The sequence below is a fragment of the Sporobolomyces koalae genome (assembly GCF_050403365.1).
Source record: "Sporobolomyces koalae JCM15063 DNA, S_koalae_JCM15063T_v1_ctg27, whole genome shotgun sequence".
NCBI classification, from domain to species: Eukaryota; Fungi; Basidiomycota; class Microbotryomycetes; order Sporidiobolales; family Sporidiobolaceae; genus Sporobolomyces; species Sporobolomyces koalae.
This window is the reverse complement of record NW_027481744.1, coordinates 160,944-184,932: the sequence shown is the minus strand read 5'-3', so window position 1 is coordinate 184,932 and position 23,989 is coordinate 160,944. Positions and strand designations below refer to the sequence as shown.

Here is a 23,989-nt window from a genome sequence, read left to right as displayed (position 1 = left end):
GCCCGCATTGCCAACAACTTGTCCGTCGATCACCCGGGAGCCCACATTGCTTGGTTTCAATTTCGAGTTGCGCGTACGTAAGGGGTTGTATGTGGATCATTAGCTTGCAAAAAAGGGGGCGCGAGCGAAAGTCTTCGGCAAACAAGCCCGGCAAGGTCCCTGTTTTTTTTGGCTGTCTGGCTTCCCCTCCACTTGAGTGACTAGTGCAGCCCTCCTTTCGACGACCTTGTACGCGCCGCCTCGTCTGCGCGTCGCCCAACTCGCCATCGGCAGAAAAAAGGACACGGACGTCAGGATCTGATTCGAACGAAGGAACATCAGCAGGTGCCACCGCTCGCTTTGCGCCCGCTCTGTGCCGCTCCTTTGCCCACGATCCGGATACGCGTTCAAGCTGCGCTCAGAGGTGCAGCTACAATTTGGACAGCTCGTCGACTCGGCTATAGAGTCGCAACCGGCAAACTTGGACCATTTGCCCGCCCCCACTTGTGAACCTCTCGCCACCAGAACGCGCACGATGGATATGGCTGCCTCGCCCATAGCTCCAATCGAAGCGGTTGCAGATCCGCTCGTGCTACGACCCGAGGAGGAAGAGGTACAGCAGGACACATCGAGCAAGAACGCGACTGGGTTCATATTCCGGGAGATGCTCGCAGAGGACGACGCACCCACTCCCTCCTACGACCAGCTCGAGGTGAGTGCCGAGCCTCGCCTTGTCCTGGTGGAAATACAATAATTGTGACTCGCTTGACTGACATGTTCACGTGAATTCCTGCAGCGCTACGGGCTCTTTGATGTCACGATCCGTCCAGACCTCCTTGCGGAATACCGCCTCAAATACCCCCTTCAGTCAGGCACGAGCGTGTCCGTACCCTGTCCTGAAGATGACGAAGACTCTAGTCCGCCTCGACCTTCGCCACTTCACCGACACTCGATCGCTATCGCGCCTTCATCCTTGCCAGGCCCTTCTGCCCACACACCTCCCCTCGCTTCACCAGGCCTGGTGCCCGAACCGACAAAGCGTTCTCCTTTCTCTCTCGCCCGCCGACCCTCTCGAGACGAGCGACCAGCGCATCCGCGTACAAAGAGCACGAATGATGTGCTGAGAGAGGTCCCTGTGCCTCCTCTCTTGTCGCCTGAGCAAGATTCCGCACCTTCAGACCGACGATCATCTTACGGCAGTATCCGACCTGGGGACGAAACCCCGTTATCGAGTCAAGTCTCGCTCGATCGCGACACGACCATCAAGGAGAAACGCACGAGCGCTGGGCCACGCAAATTGCGTCGGTCGGCGGCTCACAAGCCTGCCTTGCCCGTCATTCGCACGGACGACGAATTCCTCCTGCGTCCGTCGTCCGAGTACTTCTCAAGATCTCCTACACCGTCTTCGTCGCCTGTCTCGTCCCGCAAGAGTGGCTGGAGAACAACACTCGCCCTCAGCTTCAGCTCGCCCGTCTCTTCGCCAACATCATTCGAGATGCCTCATGACTGTCCTCCACGTCGGGCCCGGTCTCCATCGCCAATCGGTACCTTCCCGACCGAAGTGCGGCGCGAAAAGGTCCTGCCCCCAGTTGAGAGGCAGCGAAAAGATTCGCTCTCGGACAGTTACTTTGGCGACTCTGAAAACAATCGACCGAAACGTGACCGCACACGGTCTCATACCGCCACAAGCTCAGCCATCCCTTCGCCTTCGAGCCCGGTGTCGACTGGCAACCTATGGGCTCGCGCCCTGAAACTGGGCAAGAAGGGAGCGGGATCGCGGGCATCGAGCGTTGCCAGCTCGTCGGCTTCGACCATGAGCTGGGACCTGCTAGAAGGCGAACAAACAGAACACCGAGGCACTTTCGAAGTCCTGCGCAAGCCACCTCAGGCAGGGGTTTCGAGCTCCCGCCCGATGGTCCGCAGGACGAGTTCGGAAAGCGGGACTCTGCAGGCTACCGACTCGACGAGGGCCGCTGCGGTCGCGGGAGGATTGGTTGCCGCTTCGACCTCGTCGCCGAATTTGAGTCAGATCATCGAGTTCCCCGAATCGATGGAGCAACGCTTCCACCCGTACAGCCAGTCGCCTCCGACTTCAGTGGATTCTCTGTCTCGCTCGCCCGATTTTTACACCCCGCCTATCACCGCAAGCTCGAGTCATACGGTTCTCGCGCCTCTCGACGGGACTCCGCTAGCTCCGAATCACGTACAACGGGTTCGATCCCGTTCGGGGCTCGCTGCGACCTCGTCTACAGAAGAAGAATCTTCGTCGCTTGGTCAATCCGACTTGCTTTCTGCCCCTGCCCCTTTGCTTTGCAATCCGCTCGAACCTTCTCGTTCGCGATCCGATTCAACCGCTTCAACCACGTTCCAATCGACCCGGTCTTCCTCCCAGGACTCGACTTTCTCCGGTGATGACGAGACTCAATCGTCTTCCGCCGCCGAACTCGACGAGGGAGATCTGACCGGAGCAACTTCTGCATCGGAAGACTTTGCGATCCACAAACCCCTCGTCTCACTCGTCAGTCAAACACGATCAAGTGCAGTTCACGTTCCACCAAGATGACATCTTGTATCATCCTCTTCCTCGACCTCTTCCTACGTGACACGCCTGTTGTAACGTACCTTTTGTTTTGTTGCCTTCGTATAACCTCCATCGCATCCATCCTCGTTTTGTATTCGTTCTTTTGTATTTATTCACCCCGATGTCACAATTCGGATGGACGGATATCATTCTCACGTTACAAAAGATCAATCTCAAACGAATCTCTCACGACCGCCTCCAAACTGCCATTATAGCCGCCAAATGTGATGTGATGAGGGCAAGAGAGAGTAATTCGTGGTGTCAGAACAAATAAAAAAAACAAAAATCGATTCACAACAAAACAAAGCCAACCCCCGTACATCCCAAAAAAGCGTCGAACGAATTATAAGCGGACCTGCTTTCTTTTCACACAGCTTGGTATCCCCGATTCGTATGTTGCTGCTGCTGCTGTTTGACCAATCGTTCGCGTTCTTTTTGTTTCGCCAATCCTTTCGATGCGGTTTCAAACACACCCTTGACCGCTTCAAACAATTCGTGCAACTTGTACCAAATGTACGAGGGATTCAGGTATCGGAACGGTCTCGAGCCGAATCGACCATCGAGTTCGTTCGGGTTTGTTCGGGGAGATGCTAATTGTGGAGGTTCGCAGGTACTTCGCACCGGGGTCGAAGGTGTTCGAGGAGTCCGGGTCCGAGGAGGAGGAGGAGGAGGCAGCGGAGGCAGGTTTTCGCTCGGTATTCGAGAAGAAGTCGAGAGGATCGATTTGGGGCGAACAGGGGGGGAGGTCGGAGCGGGTACACTACTAGACGACAACGGCGATGTTCGAACTTTGTTCACCGGTAGCAGGGTAGCTGCGCGATGATTCCTCGAGCTGGGTAATCTAGATGATTGACGAAAGACGACCGTAGGACTCCCAAACGCTCCTCCAGCTCTCCCAATCCCCGAACCGAACGTGGTCTGTTCAGGAGATCCAAAGAACGCTTTGAGGCTCGACCAGAACCCTTTCGAAGGTTCTGAAGGAGGATCTTTCACTTGTTCGCCGAGTTCGAGGTGTTTGCGTCGATCCTCGAGCGTTCTTTTCCGTTTGCGTTGTTCCCACTGCATACGTTTCTGTCGTTGTCGATCGACGAGCTCTCGATAGCCAGGCGATTTGGGCACGAGCGCATCCGAATCGTCTCCGTCCTCGTCCGAGGCTTCGAGCGCATCGTAGCCTTTTCGAAGGTACTCCTGAAACGACAATCCAGATGCACTCTGTTGTCGTTGCAGGCGTGGTGAAGGTCGGACGAAATGAGGGTTTGGAGTGTGCTTGGACGGAGGTTGCAATGGCGCGTAAATCGAAGAGCAGGGGGAAGACCCGCGGGACGGGACTTGAGATCCAGGCGATACCGAATATGCGTAAGAAGCGTGTGTGAAGGACGACGAGGACGAGAGGCGACGAGGTCGAGGTGCAAGAACCGCAAGCGACTGGAGAGATGCCGCTCGTCCGGCTGGAGAAGCTGCGCGAGCCGGAGTGTTGGCGTTCGATGACGTGACTGATGCAACGAGTAGGGGAGAAGGTGCATTCTGAGGACGAGGATCTCGTGCGAGCGGGTTCGTGCGCTCGACTGACGGCGAACGGCGCATGCGGCTGTCGATTGGTGGCCGATGCTTGTGAGGTCGTGAGCGGATCCCGCCCGAGATTCGGACAGAATTACTGAATGATATCCGTTGTGCTGCAGTCAACCCGGATGGACGATGAGGTCGCTTCGGACCCGGTCGAGAATCGTCTACGATGTCGCTCAAATCGGCTTCATCGTCTCCCTCTTCCTCTTCCTCCTCTTCAACATCGTCACCATCGTCATGTTCACTGGTAGTCTGGTGGGGGTCGCTGAAGTCGCCCTCTGCGATCGAGAGCAGCGCCGTTCCTTCGCCATCGTGCCCGGCGGCTTCGGCTTCGTCATTCTCCTTCGCGCCATCGTCTTCGGACCGATACGAGTCGTCTACCTCGTCTTCGAATGGTTGAGCTTGATTGAATGCAAGAGGCGAGCTCGCAGCTTGACCGCGGTGCTGCGAGAGCTCTTTCAATCTGTCCTCTGTTGTGTACGCGACCGTCCAGCTGAGTTTTCGATCCCCTCCCAAGAAGAAATTGCAGTCAAAGAAATCAATTATCCTTACCTAGCTTCTGCACGTGCAGTTCTGCATCCGTCTTGAGGTCCCAATCAATGTGGGTCTCGCTCCCCACTTGACGAGTTTCCTCCTCTTCCATCCTCGCATGTCCGTTCGATCGCTGCCAGGTGACAGGCTCGACTTGATCTCGATCCGAGTCGAAGGTTTGAGCGAATCGAGGAGGTGGTGGAGGTAGGACAAACGATTTCGACATTCGTCGGCCGTGGATGTCACCGGGACTTTCGAAGGTCCTGGGGTTTCGTAACTCCTTACTGATACAAGACTCTGTCGCTCAAAAGCACAATCGACTCGGCATGAGGGGATCTTCGGCGAGAGGGAGAGCAGGTCACACGAGAAGCACTTCCCCCGCATGTCGCGAAATCGCTCGGCTCGGGGATCAGGGGTCAGGCCTCAGGAATGAAAGTAACAATTGAATTTGACAAATATGATAGTTTTGCAAAACAGGCAGGAACTTCCTCCTACCAAATTTTCTGTTGCTGAGCGCGAGATAGATCCAGGAATACATAAGAAATCCGAGGTAAAATGCGATTGATACAATTCTCCGGAAAAGCTTTTGTTGGTTGGTTGATATCTGGTATTTTAGTCGTCGACAACGACCACGCCGCTCGACCGGCCTCGTGACTCGCCTTGGGTCATCTCTGATTGAGATACCTCGGCATAAGTCGGAGGCGTCTCCCCATTCGGAGTGGTCTCACCTGAGATGAGTCTCGCAAACAACAAGTTCTGTTCGAGACTTGCGACCGGAGCTTGATGATGACTGTGTGCACCTCCTCCTCCCACTCCAAGTATCCCATGATGACTGTGTTGGTGCGACGAGTTTGATCCTCGAGGGTGCATGACCGAAGCACCGATCCCGCTCGCTCTTGACCCCATTGAGTTTGAACCCGAAGTCGTACCCGACGTTGTCAATGACGAACTGGATCCTGGTGCCGCCCCATTGATTCCGGTTCCACAAGTGTGGTCGTGAGGGGTTGAACTTCCGGTTGCGGTCCGTAGCGCACGCGAGATGATTGACGATGAACCCGAACTCGAGCTCGTGGCGTGACCCGTCGAGAGGGTCGCGCTCGAAGCCGAGTATGCCGGCAAGAGATTCTGGGCACATCGACAAGACAAGAGATGGACCGGAGTTTCGACGACGATATCCCAGCGCTTGTGATGACACAGTCAAAAGACGTCAATCGAGGACCTCAGCGCAGCAAGGTGAACGCGGATCCCGACTCACTTTTCTCTTGCCCTTCGGATCAAGGTATTCGTCGTCACCTCGCTCGACTCGAATCATGACTTTGAGGATGTGGCTGATCGCGATGTTGGCCTTTTCGTGGCCAGTCGAGAAATTGATCTTGGACGAACAGTCGGGCAGTTGCAGGTGATGCTCGAGATGCCAAGGCCCGTCAGGGTCCAAGAGGGACGGCGTAGAGTCTGTTGACGCGACTCAGGAATGTCAGCAAGCTGCGCTGACCGAAAGCGATCAAGATCGCGTGGGTCTCACCGTCCGACGAAGTCGCGTTGATGAACCAGTCCCGCAGCGGATGATCAAGTAGGACGTTCTGCGAGTCGGACAAGATTGGCAACATGGGTTCATCGGGATCCTTGTGATCGACTCGAACGAGCATGACCTTGCGCGGACTCTCGTGTCGCGTGAGTTTGCGACCAGAATTGACCGAAGCGAAATAGCTCGTCTTCTGCTCTAGCTGAGCCGAAATTCTGAACACCTTGACCTTGGCCAACGGGCTCAATCGGATTGTGAGCGGGATTTGACCTCCGATCGGGAAACTCTGCAAGAACAGATCCTCAAACGCGTCAACGAGCCTTTTCCTGGTGGTCGCGTAGTACGAGAGACACGATGTGCTTACCTTGCCACTCAACGCGACATGGTACTTCATTTGAGTTTCCCAGAACCTCTCGACGACGATACTCTCCGATTCCTCCGTGTCGTCTTCTCCAGGCATCGCGACGAGCTGAACTTCCGTGTGTGCCGTCAAGTTTGGCGTGAGCGCTCCCGCTCGTACGACGGTCGCTTTGAGATTGTACGCGACCGATCCAAACTCGCAATTGAGAGTCGGCGGCAACGTGCCCGAAATCGGAATCGAGATCGGGTACACGTACGTTCCCGCTTTGAACTCTTTCCATCCATCTCCTGAAGAGTGCTCGTCCGCGTGACCGTGACCGTGGTCTGCCTTTTCTCCTGATTCCTGGTCGTGCAAATGAGCGTGCCCTGTCGTGAGCGCTTCTCGGAGCACCTTGAGCGCCGTCTTGCGACCCCTCGACTGAGACCGGCCGCTCGATCTTGTGACGTCGGGAGAAGAGTCGCGACGAGTGATCGTCGGAGGAGGAGGAACATGCAGTTCTTCGTGGTTCGGAGTTCGAACTCGACTGCTACTTTTGCCTCGCAGAACTTCGCTGATCCCTCCGAGCGAGAACCGTGCGCGCGATCCAGATCGACTCGAAGACTTGGCCCCTTTCATAGCGCTCGGTAGTCGGGGAGCATGAGATGAGGTGGGTGAAGTCGCACCTGAGGGTGAAGGTGACATGTTTGAAGACAAGTTGAGACTCGAACGAGAGTTGCGAGAGATCCCGTTCGTCTCGATTGTGAGATCGGTCGGTGGGGTATCCGATGCAGCAGTTGCTCGGTTGGTGGATCGACCTCGATCGTGGTCTGATGTGGAAGAGTGAGAGACAAGGGACGAGGTAGATCTCGCGCCTGGATGCGTTTCGTGCGCTTCGTGAGAGTGGCTCGTGTGGGACGACGATGTTGAATGCTCAGAGTCTTGACTCGCGCGTGTCGAACTGCGCGCGAGACGTGGCATCCGCGAGCGATCATTACTGTTGTCGTTGGTGTCTTGCGCATCAGCAGTCGGCAGAAGGGCTGCAGACATTCCAAGCGGAGAGCGAGATGGCGTCGTTGCACCCTGTAGGTGAAGAGGGGTCGCACTTCCTCGACGGGGATACGCCGGACGACTTGCAGAGAGATCTAGCTCATCGAGAGAAGGCACTTCTTCGCTGATCGTGGCTGGAAGATGCAATGGCGACGAGGGCGCCGATGCGAGAGGTGAAGACGGGCGAGAGTGGAACGGGGACGATGGATATGACGCATGCGGAGAAGTTGGAGCAGAGGGAACAGCCTCGTATGCCGGGGCTGCTTCTCCAGGTCGAACTCCTGGAGGAAGTGATGCAGGTGTCGAGGTAGCGCCGCTGTCGTTCGAAGAGATCCTCGACAGCAGATGTGATGAGTGTGCAGTCTCGCTGCCTCGGCGGGAAGTCGGAGGTGGATTCTCGAGGCCGTTCGGGAAGAGGCTGTTGTGCGGGAACGAGCGTCCGTGGCTCGAATCGCGACCGGGAGCCACACTCGCAGCTCTTCGTGCTGGTGTTCGTCCGCGCGATTCGTCGCGACCGTTCCGTGAGCTTGGGTCGACCGATGCTGCTCGGCGCGTCGTGCTCGAGTTTGACGCCGAGAAAAAGGTGTGGGTCACGTTGATCAAGATGTTTTCCTCGACGACATCGAGCCGACGTGGTCCAATACCTGAATTGAGTACGAAGTTTCTAGCTCAATGAGGATACGGGACTAGGAGGAACGAGGGCGCGGGCCATGTACTGACCTTCTGGCCAATCTGTTTTCGCGGTGCCTTTCAACCGGACTTGGATCTCCTTGACCCGAGTCGGTTTACTCAGAGTGACGGTCAAGAGTCCACGCAAGAGCGCTGGCGGAGGTTCGTCGAGTGCCGAATTCGACGATACGACAGGCGGTTCGGGCGTCGCGGTGCTCAGGTGTTGTTCCGCGTCGCGCACGACACTACCACTTCTGCCGACACTGAGGCTCTCGCTATGTGCGCCCTGACGTTGTGCAGAAGGAGCTCGTGTGCGACTCGCGCTGCGACCTCGACTGTTGGGTGGGACGAAGCCCTCATCCGGGTTGTTGTGAGTCCCGGCTAGGTGCGAACCGACTCTCCCTCGAGGAGTTGCTGCAGGGCTCGCCGCTCTCGATCCAGGTCGCGAGCGTGATCCTGCTCGACTCGCGCTGATGTGGAATGCACCCCTGCCCTCTCGTTCCGGTGAAGTCCGCCGAGAAGACGGACCCGGGGAAGGCGGAGGAGTCTCGCCCGTCGGGGTGCGATTAGCGTGGGCAGCTTCCCTCGCATGCGCCCGGCGTTGACGTGCGCGTGCGCGTTCGTTTTCGAGAGACCCGACGAGGAACACTTGAGGCTCCGTGAGTCGGATCTGAGCCGAAGACATGGTGGTGGGCCACGCCTACTTGACGGGGATCGGTCCGAATGGAAGGCGCCAAGATGATCGAGCGAACGTGTGTCGAGGTCGGAGCGGGTCGTGTGCGTTGGCGAAAGCAGGCGCGAATCAGAACGGGACGGCAAAGCGAATCGCGGCAAATATCGCCTCCGCGTGCATTGATAAGGGGACGCCGCGCGTGCTCCCCCAATTTTTTCCCGAACCCGGCGCTATAGTGCAGATCGTCGGATCAAGCGTGGACAAGCGCGGCAATATGTCGATTATGTACTTGGCACATTACATGGCTGATTGCGATTGCAAAGGAAGGGGTTTGAGAAGCTACAAATCTCCTGTCGCCTTTTCCAGCATGCTATTCGTCGCGTCTTGTACGATCTGGATGGTCGCGCCATGAGGTGCTCCAGTCTTGAACTGTCCCACGAGGATGACGATGCCGATACAGAACACGAGAACGGCGAGATCGTTGAGGCAAGTCGAGAACAGGGCGAGGTACCGGGTAGCCGTCTGCAGCACGAGCCCGAGTTGAGGCGAGAATTGCGACAGGAGCGGGAGGACCGAATTTAGGAGTCCAGGCGCAGCAGGGCGGTTCTACGCACGCCAATGAGAAGAACGCAAGCGAGTCAGTCAAGCTCGAGTCGGTATCACTGTATCGATGTATTAAGTACTCACCCTGAGCAGGAAGATGCGCGAGGTCTGAAGGACGAGTTCGATACTGATGAACATCCACAGGAGAGGCTGCTCGAAGGAATTTGCAGGTCAGAATCGCGACTCGAAATCCTATAGAGCTCAAGCGAGCGAGACTTGCGATTTCGGCGAGTTGCATTCCGACGACTTGTCCAACCACACCGACATCCTTTGGTCTCCTCGAAGCGAGCGCACCCCATGCAGCCCAGTCGATGCCTCGAGTCTCGCTCGAACCGTACAGTCCGAACCTCTTGCTCGGTTCCCACCACACGACGGCGTACACTGCAAGTGATACCATCGCGACGAGGTGCACGAGCGGGAACACCTTGTCGAGGAACGTCTTGGGCTGAGGAGGTGCGACGGGAGATTGACCAGCTTGAGCTGCGAACGGGTTCCCGACTCCATTGCCTCCTCCCATTCCTGCGAACGGGTTCTGTCCAGGTTGTCCACCAGCTGCGGCGCCTCCCGGTCCCGCTGTCATTTGGGCGAGCATCTGGGCAATCATGTCTTCACCTCCAGGTGCACCTCCCATACCAGGTCCTCCAGCGTTCATGCCCGATAGTTGTGCGAGTTGTTGTTGTAGTCCTTTCGCACCTTGGAGCGCTGCGAGATCGATTTCGGCCGGATCGTCCTGGTTGTTGACATCGGCGAGCGAAGTCGGTGCAGGCGGGTTCGACGTGACCGCTCGAGGTGCGATCCCTACCGATGCTGTGGTACCAAGCGCAAGTCAGCGTCCCGTCCGACTCCGCCTGGATAGGCACGCATTGCTCACAATCCGAGATGATGCGACCTTCGCCTTTCGCTGCTCCCGTAATCTTCTCGAGTCGCGCTTGACTTTTGGCAAGCAGGCGAGCTTGGCGCTCTGCGGCCTTCTTCTGACGTTCTGCGGCAGCGGAGTCGGTTGACATGTTGCGAAGTGGGGGAAAAAGGGAAACACCGTCGACCGAATATTGCGCCGAAATCTTTATCATCCGCCAGCTACTCGTCTCTCGTTATTGTCGGGATGGACATATTGCACACATTAGTCGGGGGAAAATTTGAATCTACAGCACTTTCTGACCCGCCTTGTACGGCACTACCAACAATTCACTGAACCTGCGAGACGCGAAAACTTCTAGCGTTAGAAGAGCTCTCGCGGTTCTCGTGTCGACTGCAGAGAGGAGAAACGTACTTCTTGAGACTGTCGGTACCTCGCACTTCTTCGCTCAATAGGGGCATCTTGACAATGTGGAAGTCCTGTCATCGTAATCGCATGCCGTCAGCTTGCACGCTCTCCCAACTTGTCTTCTCCGAAGTCCACGGTAAGGAAGAGCTTACCTCTCCATACAGCTCGTACGCCTCTTTCAGGTATTTCTGTTGCTGATTCCATCGAACCTTGCAGTGTTTGCATTGCGAATCTGTGGACGCGAACCTTGCCGAATCAGATCATCTGTCATCGCGGTAGAAGGCAATGCACTGACCATTCTCCGGGTACAGCAACTGGTTGACAACGATTGCGTGCACGTCGATTTGATATGTTGTGAGCTCCTGGATCAAGCGTTCCGTTTCGTACAGCGACAGGAACTCGGAGACTTTGAACGAGACAGCAATCAGTACGAGGCCCGACGTCTTGTCGAAAACGAAAGCTTACTCATGACGGGAACGAAAGTGGTAAGGTCCTGGCGAGCGGGATACATTGTCACGGTCAGTTCTGCAACGAGAAAAGAAAGAAATGTGAGATTCTCCCGAAGGGTCTCGCACTTACAGGATTCTTGAACTGTGCGTTGACTTCAGTCACGACTGCTCGCATGTCTTCGAGTTTGCCAAGCATCTCGCCCGTGTTGATCCCTCCTCCCATCATCGATCCGATCTGTCGTATTTATAGCCACGAGCGTCAGGGCTTGGGTAGTCCTGATGAGACAGCAGATGAATGCACTGACTTGGTTGAGCATCGGTCCGAATCGACCCGACAAGCCGCTCAATTTCGAGAGAGCCTTTTCGAGTACCGAAGGGAACGAGAGGAAACGGAGAGTGTGACCTGTCGGTGCCGTGTCGAACACAATGACCGAGAACTGCATAGACTTGACGTGTCTGGAAGATAGTCCTCGTCAGCTCGCAGAATTACGATGAGATACAGACTTTAGAGAGGCGAACTTCATAACTTCGGCGAAACCCATGGCTTCGTCGATACCGGGGATCGCGAATGCGAGATCCTGCATGATACCATTCATTCCACCAGCCTCTTCACCTACGTGTAGAAAAAATCGTCAGATTCAGTCTCTCCTTGCAAAAGACCCGATCGAACCACGAACCAGCTTCAACCATGTCTTGCATTGACGCACTGGGGTCGATCTCCATCGCCGAGAGGTTTGTGAATCCATTCACCTTGGTTGCTTCCTTGCCAAACTTTTGCGAGAACGCGTCCGACAAATTGTGCGCCGGATCGGTCGAACTGTTTCCTGCCCATATCAGCGTCCATCTCGCTCGTCGGACCACTGCGAGAGTCGTTCGCTCACATGAGCAGGACAGATTCGCGCACTTTCGCGAGCTGAATCGCAAGAGAGCAAGAAGTGGTCGTCTTGCCGACTCCACCTGCAGATGATCAATCAGACTCGTCAGTTGTTCGTGCGGACCGCGTGCGAGGAACAACAGATGGCCAGGGACGTACCCTTCCCACCGACAAAGATCCATTTCAAGCTCTCTACACGTACGAGGCATTGTCAGCGCGTTCAAGTTTCTGGATGGACGTGGGGTTTCACGCTCGCGACGCACCTTGATCGAGCAGGGGTTGGAGACTGGGCGAAAGCGCGTCTCCTTCAGGTTCAGCGCAGATAAAAGCAGTGGTCGACATCGTCTAGTGATGGCGGTAAGTGTTGAGTGAACCTTCGGTGATGTAGCGAGCGGCGTGCGGGCGCGCGCAGGCGGGACAGTCGAAGTCCACGTCAAACTTCGTATGCAAAGTTCTAGGCCTCGCTCGAACCTTCTCGCAACATTTTTGTCCCTATCGTCATGGAGGAAACGCAGATAGTGAACGAAGAAGGGCAGGGGACAAGTCGACGCAGTGCTCCGGCTCCCCCACTTACTTGCGGCTGGACGTGTATACCGTTACAAGGTCATCGTGACTACCAGGGTCCTCTGGTCACTAGCTTTCAAAGATTGGCTTGAATTGTCGCAAAAGACGCAATAGTTTGTCCTCGAAAGTCCGAGAGTTTCCAGCTGCTGCTACTGTAGAATCTGACGAAGTCTCGCCGAGGGACCGCTGGAGTCTTCCCCGTGCTCTCCTCACGGTCACCTTTGAGAGCCTGCCTTTCCCATTCCAGTTCGCGAGGAGTCTCTGGGAGGGTCGTCGTGGTCGCGACCTGGAGATGGTGAAGTCCCTTGCGTGTATTTCCGAAAAACCTCCCCCCTTCTGTCAGGTCGACCACGTGCAAAGGAAGCGCCGCCGTTCTTCTTCAGAGTATCTTGTACTCGATGGGCCATCGCTCGACAGGGGCTGTAGACACAAAAAGCTCTTTCCATGACAGCTGTCCGTGCTCTCGACCCGCGGAATTTATCATCCAGCTCGGCCTCACTTTCCAGTCAACTCGACCTCTTCGCAATCCGGGTCTCTTCCTCTTTTCCCGTAAAGCTCGAGCGCAAGCTGATGAAATCGTTGCTGATTCCGGGGTAATACTCGAAAGATTGCCGACAGCCGACAAAGTGCTAACGAGCGGGAAGGCCTCGCATTGAGCACGTGTTTATGGTGGAATACAGTAGACAGAACGTGGCGACTCGAATGTAGTTCAACGGGGCGATCCATTGACGGGTAGGTGACTGATGAATGTCAAGAAGTTCGGGTACGCATTGATTATGCGTATTCACTCCTTGAGCGACGCCAGATTCGCTCCATGATGCCTTGAGTTCCCCTGCTGCCGCTCCTTCACATGACTGTCGGTCTCGAGACGGTACAAGCACTGACTTCTCTCCCTGGCGGGTCCGAGCAGGCTCATCTAGCTTTGAAACCAGAGTTCAGTCTAGCGTTCTCCCTACGTTCAAGACATCAAGCTTAGCTCGCTCTTGAACCCAGTGCCTGCCAACAAGGAACCCTTTTGTAAGCGCTGAGAATCCGAAACATCCAGATCGTTATTTTTCTAAGTGTTCAGGAAAGCTCTAAATATTGATTTCCAATGCGTCCGGTACCAGGTTACCAACGATTCAGGGCAGGTGGAGCGTTGACGGAAAGGAGTGGGGGAGATTGCGGGAGAGAAAACCAGAGGAAAACGCGGGAATATACACATGAAAAAAAGGCATATTAAACCCTTCCAAGTCCGCCGGCACGACAGCCAGAGGGCGACCGGGTCGGAGTGACGAAAGAGCGAGAATGTCGAAAAATGAATTTGGTATTTAGGGGGGTTTGCGAAGAGGATCGACGAGTGTGCTCATAGGTTCTCAAGTCGTTCTGTTTAGAAGTGGGGGTCCTCCTCCTTGCGGGGCTCAACGTCGACGGCCTTGCCGGCAACGTAGTTGAGGAAGGCAGCGACGGTGGTGAAGAGAGCGAAGAAAGCGCTGCAGACGAAGGGATTTATCAGGATGCGAACTTCAAGCGCGTATCTCACAATGACGCGATTACTCACGAGACGAAGGCGAACGCGAGCCACGCCTTGTGAACCGAGGCGTTGTATCCAGCACCTTCCGACTTGTAGAGGGCAACGGAGGAACCGGCAGCGACGATGAGTTGGAGGAAGCCGAGGAAGATGAAGATGCCGACAACTCCAGCAGAGAAGAAAGAGTTGCGGGGCGCGGCAACGCTAGTGATCATGAAGATCAGAGAGAAGAGGACCTGGAAAAGGGGATTCTCCTGATTTAGTTTGTTCCTTTTTTTTTCGGGAGATCTATGCAGAAACTCACAGTCCAGGCACACGCGAAGCATCCTTGGATGATGACCGCACGGGGCTCGCTGCGAGACGAAGATGGATCAGCATGAGAACCAAAAGGCAAAACACCGCGCACGCTAGGAAGGGCGCCTCACTATCCACTGAAGGTCGACTTGGCAATGAGCGCTGCCGAGAGACCGAGTCCGATCGCCGAGAAGATGAAGGTGAGGGCGAGGAGAGGGACGGTGGTAGCCTTGGACTGTCGAGGAGGGAAGAGTAAAGTTGAATTAGCGATCTAAACATGACGACGAGCTCCGTGCGCGAGCACATAGTGTTCTTCTCCCCGCGAGCTCTGCTCGGTACATCTTGGCACAGCCGACCATCAATGATATTCCCTTTGAACAGACATGCTTTTGACTCGAGAGGGCTGCAGCGAGATCTGGGCGAGATCGTAGCCTATGACGCCGTTCTTCGACCTGTACGATCCCTCTCTGAAAGTAGTGTTGCTTCGCCCAATGTGACAGTGACATCGACGAATCCGTCCAGGTCGATCGGCGGCGAGATGCGGGACGAGTTGGATGACCTCGGTCTCGTTCGAAAAATAGCTCCGATTCGATCGAGGAGAGATGGGTGCGAGACGGAGGGAAAAACGCAAGACGTACGATACCGGCAGCCATTGTTGTAAAGTTTGAGGTGTGTGGTAGTGGGGCTGAGAGCGAGAAAGCGGCGAGATGGGGGAAAGAAGAGAGCAAGAGCGAATGTCGGGAATTTGATGACTACAGCTTTGCCAGAAAAAAATCGGTCGGAGCGCGGTAGTTTCACTCCATGTCCCGCTTCCCCCAGCTTTCGGCGCAGATCCAAATCGAGACTGATCTCGTTGGTCAACCTAGGGCGAAACTCACTCAACCTGATACCTATCCTGCTTCATGATTCGACCACTTCGTGTACTTTTTGATCATTTCTCGCGAGCTCGCACTGCATTTGAGAAGGCGCCTACTGCCAATGACGTCGGCGTGCGTTCCAAAGTGTTTCTCGGTCTAAGCTCAAGAGATCTCGAGGCTTCGCTCTCTTACGTGGCTCATCTCGTGCCATCTTGGCGAAAGCGTCACGAGTTCGCGGGGCACTACTGCGCCGCCAGTCCTTGCAGAAGAGAGTCACGAGCGAAAAGGGCCAGCTGGGCAAGTCTCGGCAGAGTCTCCTGCGAGCTTGTGCCGCTGCTTCTATCCTATCATAGCGAGAGTTTTTGACTCGAGCCAAGTCCTGCAAACTCTCCCGCTGCGACGAATCCAGCGCTTGGGAACAAAGCGTAATTGCCAGTTTCGAAAAGATGGCTGGCATCCCCTCGCAGCACGCTGCCTTTTCTGAGAGCAATGATCGGCAAAGGAGACTGCCGAGCTCCATGGCAGCCGAGGGCTGTTGCCATGCATGGCGAGGGAGCAACAGAGACCGCCGTCCGAGATGCCGAAGGATGTCTCACGCAAGTCTCACACGAGGTCGGCACATACTGCTCAAATGGTGTTCTGGTGAGAAGCAAACGAGCGTAAATGACGAGTACTCGCTTTGCAGGGACTGCAGATCTTTGTGACACGCACGGTGACGGGCACATTACGCGAATCGCATGAATGATGCGCAAAAGCTGATACCCAGCATCCCTACTCGAAATCACTCAAGAAGCATACGTTATCAGCCGCGTAGGCAAAAGGGTACAAGATGAAAACTCGGCGTTACATGCACGGTGCGCGAGAGAACACGGACACAAATCTGTACCGTCCCGCAACGAGGAATAGATCCTGGCCTGACCTCCTGGTCGACATTGATTGGCCGTCCGTTGTGATCGTGCGTCGACTGCAAGCTTGACAGACCCAAACCTGTATACTCGACCCGCAGCGAAGCCGTCTTGTGACCCGTCCCTAGAATGTTTGTGAGCGACTGTTTATGGCGCTGCCGAGGCCTGATGACGGCCTGCCGAAGGAGTGAACCGCTCAGATATACGCCCAGCGATCGAGTCAGAGTGCATGTGAATGCTCGCGAGCAGACTCGAACGAGGGGAGCATGAGCGTAGAGTCAAAGAAGCCAAGTCGCGTAAACCACGCTCGCGCTCGCGCTCGCGGCAGGACCACAACCTCTCGCTTCTACACTGCAATGGTCCGCCTCTCTACCGCCTCGCTTCGTGCTCTGCGCACCCGATCGGCTGCACAGCCTGTCGCTGCGCGTGCAGCTGCACCCGCATTCACTCGCGCGTTCCACCTGTCGCTTCCCCGCGCGAATGCCGCGTCTACACCTTCCAAGGCTCCTGCGGCCGGTGCAGGACTCCAAAGCAACATTGACTTCATGACTGGCGAGGTCATCCGAACCGCAGACATTGATGTGAGTGCTCTGCCCAAGTTTCCTCCACATGTCCGCCTAGAAGCAGCCGAAAGAAGCGCCGCGGCGGCCTGCTGTTGGCTTTTCGACCCGGATCTGGTCAGAGGATGGGCCAGCGCTCTGGCCAGATGTGCTCCTCCAAGAATCCGCTTGGATGACATCGTCTCCGCATCTGGGTCGCGGCTGTCCGCTTGCGAGACTTCAACACCGCGAATTGAAACTGACCCGCTCGCGACCCTCGTATCTAGCCCTCTCAACTCGTGATCGAGACTACCAAGAACCCCAAAGAGATCCCGCCCACTTCGCAGCTCACTTTCGGCCGAACCTTCACTGACCACAGTAAGCGGTCCAACTCGCGATCCAAATCTATACTGGCTGCAGTACACGCCCACTGACGAAATTTGGTACACAGTGCTCACTATCCCGTGGAACTCGGAAAAGGGTTGGGGAGCACCCAAAATCGAGCCTTACGGCCCTCTCTCGCTCGATCCCTCCTCGACCGTCCTTCATTACGCTCCGACACTCTTCGAGGGTATGAAGGCGTACAAGTCGAAGGACGATGTCGCACGCCTGTTCCGTCCCGACAAAGTACCTCGCGCTCGCACGCTGTCTTGCCTTGCATTACGTCTCCTGACCTGCTCTGCTTCTTGCGTAGAACATGGAGCGCATGACCAAGAGTGCTCGCCGTCTCGCATTCCCTGTGCGTTACATATAAGATCAGACTTGGATTTGGAAGCTCATGACGATCGTGACTCGGACAGGATTTCACCGGAGAACATCTCACGACGCTCATCAAGAAACTCGTCGAGATCGATTCGAAATGGATCCCGACCGACCCGGGAACCTCTCTCTGTACGTCTTGGAATGAAGACGGACACAGCACCGGAAGACTAATCACAAGAACGTGCCTTAGACATCCGACCAACCATGATCGGCACCCAGGCCGGTCTTGGTGTGGGCGCATCGACAGACATCCTTCTCTTCGTCATGTGAGTACCCACTAGCTCGGTGTACCTGGCCCTCATCACGACTGACAAAGAGGTTTCTGTTCTTCAGCATGTCTCCTGTCGGTCCTTACTACTCGGTTCGTTTCAAACCGCTGACTTTGATCTCTAGGTGTAAGACTGACATGTGATCTTGATCGACAGACTGGATTCAAGCCTGTCAAACTTCTCGCCACTACTGAATATGTCCGAGGTAATTAAGAATGGAAACGTTCCACTCTTTCGCAGGTCAAGAATAGGCGCTGATGCCATGTTTCGATTTCGTAGCTGCTCCCGGAGGTACTGGTGCCTACAAGCTCGGCGCCAACTATGCCGGAGGTGTTGTTCCTCAGATGGAGGCGGCGGCCAAAGGTTTCCAACAGATCCTGTGGCTCCTCGGTCCTGAGCACTCGCTCACCGAGGTCGGAACGATGAACTTGTTCCTCGTGTTCAAGAAGGAAGATGGAAGTGAGTGATATTCTTTTCATTTCTACCCCCCTTTGGCTTTTGCCCCACTTCAAGACGTCTTTGCTAATACAAAAATCGTTTCTCGGAATTTGCTACGTAGCTACCGAGCTTGTTACTCCTCCTCTTGGAAACGACTCGGTCATTCTCCCTGGTGTCACTCGTGACTCGATTCTGGCACTCGCCCGGGATCATGCCAGTGGCAAGACCAAGCTCGCGGGACTTCCTGACAAGATCACCGTCTCGGAGCGAAATCTGACCAGTGAGCGACAAAGCGGAGACTGTCCGCATCGCAAGTCTGGCAACTGATCGTTGCGGTATGTGTCAATTTCCACAGTGAAGGACGTTGTCAAGGGTCGCGAAGATGGCACTCTGCTCGAAGTCTTCGGTTCTGGAACTGTACGTCTAGTCTCTTTTTTCTTCCCGGTGCTTAATACAGGCGAGGCGGTGATCAAGGATGCTGATGGGCAAAGGTCACGACGACAACAGGCTGCCATCGTCTCGTGCGTCGAGGGTATCGGCTACGAGGACAAACTGATCGACATTCCGGTTGGAAAGGACGGTCGTGCGTCTTCCCTCTCCTCTACCCTCTCGGATCTCACAGCTTGAATCACGTGTGACTGATCGCTTTGGTTCTATGCGCATCACAGTCGGAGACTTTGCCAGAACGATGCTTCGAGAGATCGTCGGTCGACAAACTGGAGAGATCGAGAGCGAGTGGTCCGTTCTTGTCAAGTAAAAAAGTATAGGCGTCTCCCTATCAGTCCTGCAATTATCTATTCAAAGCAAACACGAAATTTGTTTGCATCTCTCAACAAGGGACGGGTTGTTTCTTCTTTTGAGAGTACTGCTTTTTTCGAGTTTCAAGGCAGAAAGAGAGAGAAGGTTCCGACTGCGATGTGAACTAGAGTGTCTAGAGAAGGTGTAGGAGGAGCGACTTGGGCACGAAGCCATTGGAATAGGGGTATATGGGAGAGAGACCGTGACGTGACGGGTGTTGTTTTTTTGTTGACGGTGATCTGGACTGAGGAGTCGAGGGGTAGAGAGAAGCAAAAGGGAGGAAAAGCAAAGAAATCAGGAGGGCTGAAAAGCAAAAAGAGGACAAAAAAAAGAGCGAGAAGAAAACCACACATTCACGACTACATCAAAATTGAAGGGGAGGGGGTTGAAGGGTAAGGTAAAAAAAGCTTTGGACACGGCATCGAATAAAACCCTTGAAAACACAGAGAGAAGAACAGAGAAGAAGCGAAAAGAGAAATATAAGTTTTGATTTTGCCCTCCTGATTTGCGGTGTTATCGAAAGCGATTTTGCTCTTGCACCGTCCCGTTCGTCTCGAGTCTCCTTTTCGCGCCGACCGCGCCAACAAATCAGTCTTCGTCACTGTCGCTGTCGCTACTTGCTTCGTCGCTGCTATCGCTGCTGGCTTGGTCTCCTCCACCATCGCCTCCTTCCTCGCCAGTGACATGAGCTTGGGGAGTTGCAGCGACAGCACTGGCTCCGACGGCTGCTTCGGCGGGGCTCTTTTCGAATGCGAGGAGCTGTCGTTCCATGAGTTCGATCCGTTCGGCTTCTTTCTCTTCGTCGAGGTTCTTGCGTTGGTTGCGTGGAGCTTTGTTCGACGTTTGTTGTTTGGCCGGTTTCGGTGCTTCAATCTGTCGCACAGGTACAGGAGCGCCGGGGCAGACGTAGCGGTAGAGAGCGACGAGCGTGCGTTGATCGAGAGTATCGATATCGAGTTCAACTTCTTGGTTCGCGGCCTGAATCAAAAGCAAGAAGAGAGTCAGGGTCGATTGCGCGAGAGAGGCGCGCTCGTATAGGTAAGGTGAGAACAGGACGTACACCTAGAAGATCGGGTCGCCCTCGACGGATGATGTTGATCGCCTCTTCGAGCTTTTCGCCTTCGAATGTAACGATCTTGACCGCCAGTTCTCGCTTCATCTCGAAATCGACATACTCTTCGTCAATTGTCATGGGCCCTTGCCTTCGGTGGCCACCTCCTCCCCCTCCTCCTCCTCCATGCCCCGAACCGCCGTAGTAGGCACCTCCGTCGTCTTCATAGTAATCGTCCGAATCGTCGTCACGACGCTTCTTCTTCTTGTTATTGCTACCACCCCCGCCTCCTCCTCCCGAAGGTCGCGACTTTTTCGGTGCGGGAGCTCGAGGAGGCATGTACGGGTTGTAAGCTAGAGGCGTCGAAGCTTTCTTTTGCGGTTTCGGCATCGACATGGGCATCGGAGGAGGGATCGGGCGGGCTTGATGTTGTTGCTGAGCATATCGCTTCGCTTCCTTCGCAGCCTTCTTGTTCTGCCGCATCTGTTCAATGTTTGCTGCGAGCATCTGAAGCTGTTGCTCCATGACATTGAGGCCATCATCGTCCGAGACTGCAGGCAGACACAATAGGTCAGTTTCGTTGGCTCAGCCGCGAGAAGGTTCGCACACCACTCACAATCATCCGCGTCTTCGGGAGGTCGCTCGGACCATTTGACCTCAAAGATGGCTTCAAGTTGTCGGCCCCAGCCATGTACGACCGTTCCCGCAGGGTTGAATGCGAAACAGTTTTCAAAGATTTGTCTCACGTCGGCTTCGAACGCATCGTACGGTGGCAGTGGGTATTGATTGTGCTCTAGCTTCGATCGGATGGTCGACAAGTCCATCGGCCGCGAAACGTATTGCGTGTATGTCGGGTAGGCGTTGATGTCTGTCATGTTGGGCGAGTATTTGTGTCAGGTGGGAATACTTGCCTCGTCAAGAAACTCGGGCTCAGTGGCAGAAAGGAGACGCACCAACAGGTAGGTAGAACGGGTAAGCATAGGCCTCGTGAGTCTTCTTGAACAACTCCTTGATCACTTCTTTGCAGAATCGCAGCTGCTCCTGCGGTCCATTCTTGCTGCGTCCGTTACGGTTCTTGACTGGTGCCGCGTGTTGCATCATGTGAGATTGCTGAGTATGGTATTGGTGCTGACCGAGAGAAGGGTCGGCAGAATCGAGATATGGCAAGTCTTTCGTCGGCGCGTGAATCTCCCGTTTTGGTCGAGAAGATGTGTCATCCCTGCGAATGGTCGGCACGAAATCGGGTGCGGGCCTAGGTTCCCGCTTCACTTCTGGCGACACGTGACGAGGAGGATACGGCTGTAGATATTCAAAGTGAAGGGGCTACGTCAGCACCTCGTTTCAGAAGGAAGATTGGGGAGAATGTGAGAGACTTACGCTGACCGTAGGGGCGAACGGCATTCCCCTGTAGCTCTTCTCTGCAGCGTCCATCATCAATCCAGCCATCGAACTGACCGGGTTCTTCTCCCTCGGGCCGTTGTACCTGAAACAATTGTTCCAGATCTTGTCGAGGTCCTCCTTGAACTCGTGCACGGTCCGGTACCCTTTCGGCTCGAACCCTTCCGGCACCTGTCCTTCCCATCCAGGTTGAGTGCCATACGAGTAGTCGAGCCCGTAGATCCTGCCAACTTTGTGCACGTTCGTCATGGCTTTCCCAGTCGCTTGCAACCGCGCCTCGATCGAACCCAGATCCATCGGTTGCGTGATGATCTTGTAGTAATCTGGTATGTGCAGCGCAATGTGGTCGACCGGTTTCAGGAATGGCGATGCGTTCTTGTTCCGCTTCAGGTTGCGTACGAGGTTGATCGCATGCTTTTGCTGTTCCTTGGTCATGACCGCGAGCGGTTCGGGTTCAGGCGGCTGATCCGATTGAGCCTGTTCCGCTTGCTGGGACTGATCCACTGGCGGCGGGAAAGGCGAAGCAGAGTGCTGCGAAGTCGAGGCGATAGGTGCAGGATCGGCAGCCGAAGTCGATGGTCCCGGATGCGGCGACGATTCCTGCGCCGAGGGGTAGGGCGAAGGCTGTTGTACCGCAGCAGGAGCAGGAGATTCACTGAACGCAGTCGTAGAAGGGTAGGCTACCGACTGAGGAGCGGGAGATGCGCTAGCCTGATGCTGTTGTTGCACTGCCGGGAACTGGTGAAGATCAGACGGCGACATGGTCGGGGCAGTCGAAGCAGGAGGAAGAGGTGTAGCAGGTGCCGAATGGCCCGAAGCGGAGGTGTACGAAGCGTCGAGTGCTGCAGGCGGAGGCGGAGGAACAGAAGGAGACGGTGCAGGCGGCAAATGCTGCTGCTGCTGCTGACTAACGGGCGCCGGGCTTTCGGTCGGAGCAGCGTGGTCAACCGAGACTGCAGGGAGACTCGTTTGCGATGCCGAGAGAGGCTACGAGAGCAGATAGACCCAGAAAAATGGATAGAGCGTGAGCAATTCGAAGCAAGATGAAACCAGACCGCAAACCGGGCTCGACGGAATTGAACGAACCTGGTGAGAGGCAACGCCATCCTCAACCCTCGGTCGCTTTGCATCTCTCGATTCTGCGGCTGCTCCGGCCTCGGTGTCGGCTTGGCCGTTGACCGCCGTGCCGCTGAAATACCCATTTGTTTCACTCTGTGCAGCATCGGTCGACTCCTCGAAGCTCCTCTTGAGCGGGGGCGACGCTTGCGGCGGCGGAACCACTGCAGTCTCGACGCCTTGTTCCTTGACATCGGCCGATCCCGCACCAGCAGCGAACCCTGCGAGATCCATCGCGGCTTCTCCCATTGCAACGTCTGCGAGCACGTCTACCGCCGACTGCGCTTGTCCCTCCCCGTGCGCTCCAGTCCCAAGTCCTCCATGCTCGCCGTTCACTCGGGGTAGCTCCGCCGTCGCAGGTGGCGGTGCGGGCTGCGACGGAGGAGCGGGTGTTGCGGTCTGCGGGGTGGGTGGTTGCACGGCGAGGCTGTTCGCGCTGTCGGTACGCTCGAAGGCCGGTGCCGCCTGCACAACATGGGTTGGTAGCGGCACGATCGGGGCTGGAGGCAGCTCGGAAGCGGAAGCCGGGGGAGGGGGAGGAGCGAGCTGGTCGATCGACGGCAGCGACGGCGGAGGAGTCGGCGGGTGCACGTGCTTGATCGACTCGCTCGCAGGCGGTGGCGGATGACTGGCGGGAGCAGGCGGGGCGAACGATGACGCCGAGGGTGGAGGTGGTGGAGGAGGAGGAACGGAAGTCGGGTCCATCGGGATTTGAGAAGGAGGTTGGGACTCTTGTTCTTGTTGTGGAGCAGACATGAGACAAATGAAGTCCTCTGCAGAAGAGTGTCGAGTTTCGAGGCGGGGCGGATCCCGGGAGAGAGAGGAAAACACGAGCGAAGGGGAGACCGGGCAGGAAGCCGAAGCCGCGACTTTTGCTGCGTGAAAATACGCGCGAGGGCGAGAGAGGTTTACGGAAGCAAGAGACGCCGCGTCGCAAATTCCGCCCTTGAAGTGGGAAAATTTTCCAATTCGCTCCTTCCCCCTCCGCTCTTCGTCACCTCATGCCCGCCGCCGGCCCGAGCTGATCGCCTTTGCAGCGCGCTGGGGCGACTGTGCGCGCACGCCTACGATCCAGGACTCCTCCAGCTCCACGCTGCACCGCTCGCCACCCTCGCCCGACCGCTGGATCGCTGCCGATCGGCCCCCGATTCTCGCCTGTAAGCCTCCTCTCATTTTTTCCGACCTCCTCCCCGTCCCCGCCCCGCTTGATCGACGCCCGCGACGCGCTCGCTATCTGCTCTACAGTGGCGTTCGATGCGACTGACGCGCTCAGACGCTGCATATAAAGGGCTAGAGGACGAGTTCGGGACGGGCCGCGATTGCGCGAGCCTCGCTGTCGGAGGAGGCTCGATCGCTTCGGGCACGCTCCTGTACCCCTCCTTTGGGAATCGAG

The 23,989-nt window shown here is 55.9% G+C and overlaps 8 protein-coding genes across 8 annotated transcripts; 2 read left to right on the top strand and 6 right to left on the bottom strand.

The window, feature by feature from the left end:
* Positions 1-514: 514 nt before the first annotated feature.
* Positions 515-2,542, top strand: JCM15063_004899 (uncharacterized protein; the record flags this gene model as incomplete). The annotated part of the gene is made up of 2 exons (XM_076679830.1): positions 515-691; positions 776-2,542. The coding sequence occupies 2 exons, from the start codon at positions 515-517 to the stop codon at positions 2,540-2,542; spliced, it is 1,944 nt and encodes a 647-aa protein (XP_076533101.1).
* Positions 2,543-2,926: 384 nt separating this feature from the next.
* On the bottom strand, positions 2,927-4,880 carry JCM15063_004898 (uncharacterized protein; the record flags this gene model as incomplete). Its single annotated transcript, XM_076679829.1, has 2 exons — positions 2,927-4,593; positions 4,676-4,880. The coding sequence occupies 2 exons, from the start codon at positions 4,878-4,880 to the stop codon at positions 2,927-2,929; spliced, it is 1,872 nt and encodes a 623-aa protein (XP_076533100.1).
* A 386-nt stretch (positions 4,881-5,266) lies between these two features.
* JCM15063_004897 (uncharacterized protein) lies at positions 5,267-8,917 on the bottom strand (the record flags this gene model as incomplete). Its single annotated transcript, XM_076679828.1, has 5 exons — positions 5,267-5,836; positions 5,910-6,106; positions 6,177-6,462; positions 6,541-8,207; positions 8,284-8,917. 5 exons carry the CDS (start codon positions 8,915-8,917, stop codon positions 5,267-5,269), a joined length of 3,354 nt encoding a protein of 1,117 aa, XP_076533099.1.
* Positions 8,918-9,244: 327 nt separating this feature from the next.
* JCM15063_004896 (uncharacterized protein) lies at positions 9,245-10,515 on the bottom strand (the record flags this gene model as incomplete). Its single annotated transcript, XM_076679827.1, has 4 exons — positions 9,245-9,511; positions 9,593-9,658; positions 9,729-10,315; positions 10,380-10,515. The coding sequence occupies 4 exons, from the start codon at positions 10,513-10,515 to the stop codon at positions 9,245-9,247; spliced, it is 1,056 nt and encodes a 351-aa protein (XP_076533098.1).
* Positions 10,516-10,650: 135 nt separating this feature from the next.
* GET3 (guanine nucleotide exchange factor GET3) lies at positions 10,651-12,437 on the bottom strand (the record flags this gene model as incomplete). The annotated part of the gene is made up of 12 exons (XM_076679826.1): positions 10,651-10,702; positions 10,779-10,843; positions 10,925-11,004; positions 11,068-11,178; positions 11,238-11,265; positions 11,352-11,456; positions 11,527-11,677; positions 11,741-11,834; positions 11,899-12,038; positions 12,103-12,178; positions 12,255-12,287; positions 12,359-12,437. 12 exons carry the CDS (start codon positions 12,435-12,437, stop codon positions 10,651-10,653), a joined length of 1,014 nt encoding a protein of 337 aa, XP_076533097.1.
* A 1,591-nt stretch (positions 12,438-14,028) lies between these two features.
* JCM15063_004894 (uncharacterized protein) lies at positions 14,029-15,116 on the bottom strand (the record flags this gene model as incomplete). The annotated part of the gene is made up of 5 exons (XM_076679825.1): positions 14,029-14,131; positions 14,200-14,405; positions 14,474-14,522; positions 14,595-14,698; positions 15,102-15,116. 5 exons carry the CDS (start codon positions 15,114-15,116, stop codon positions 14,029-14,031), a joined length of 477 nt encoding a protein of 158 aa, XP_076533096.1.
* Positions 15,117-16,581: 1,465 nt separating this feature from the next.
* On the top strand, positions 16,582-18,990 carry JCM15063_004893 (uncharacterized protein; the record flags this gene model as incomplete). The annotated part of the gene is made up of 13 exons (XM_076679824.1): positions 16,582-16,806; positions 17,052-17,142; positions 17,216-17,391; positions 17,459-17,503; positions 17,565-17,655; positions 17,717-17,792; positions 17,860-17,887; positions 17,952-18,000; positions 18,075-18,254; positions 18,355-18,513; positions 18,589-18,650; positions 18,741-18,816; positions 18,902-18,990. The coding sequence occupies 13 exons, from the start codon at positions 16,582-16,584 to the stop codon at positions 18,988-18,990; spliced, it is 1,347 nt and encodes a 448-aa protein (XP_076533095.1).
* A 629-nt stretch (positions 18,991-19,619) lies between these two features.
* JCM15063_004892 (uncharacterized protein) lies at positions 19,620-23,352 on the bottom strand (the record flags this gene model as incomplete). The annotated part of the gene is made up of 6 exons (XM_076679823.1): positions 19,620-20,009; positions 20,092-20,633; positions 20,699-20,950; positions 21,036-21,381; positions 21,460-22,467; positions 22,531-23,352. 6 exons carry the CDS (start codon positions 23,350-23,352, stop codon positions 19,620-19,622), a joined length of 3,360 nt encoding a protein of 1,119 aa, XP_076533094.1.
* Between the last annotated feature and the right edge of the window lie 637 nt (positions 23,353-23,989).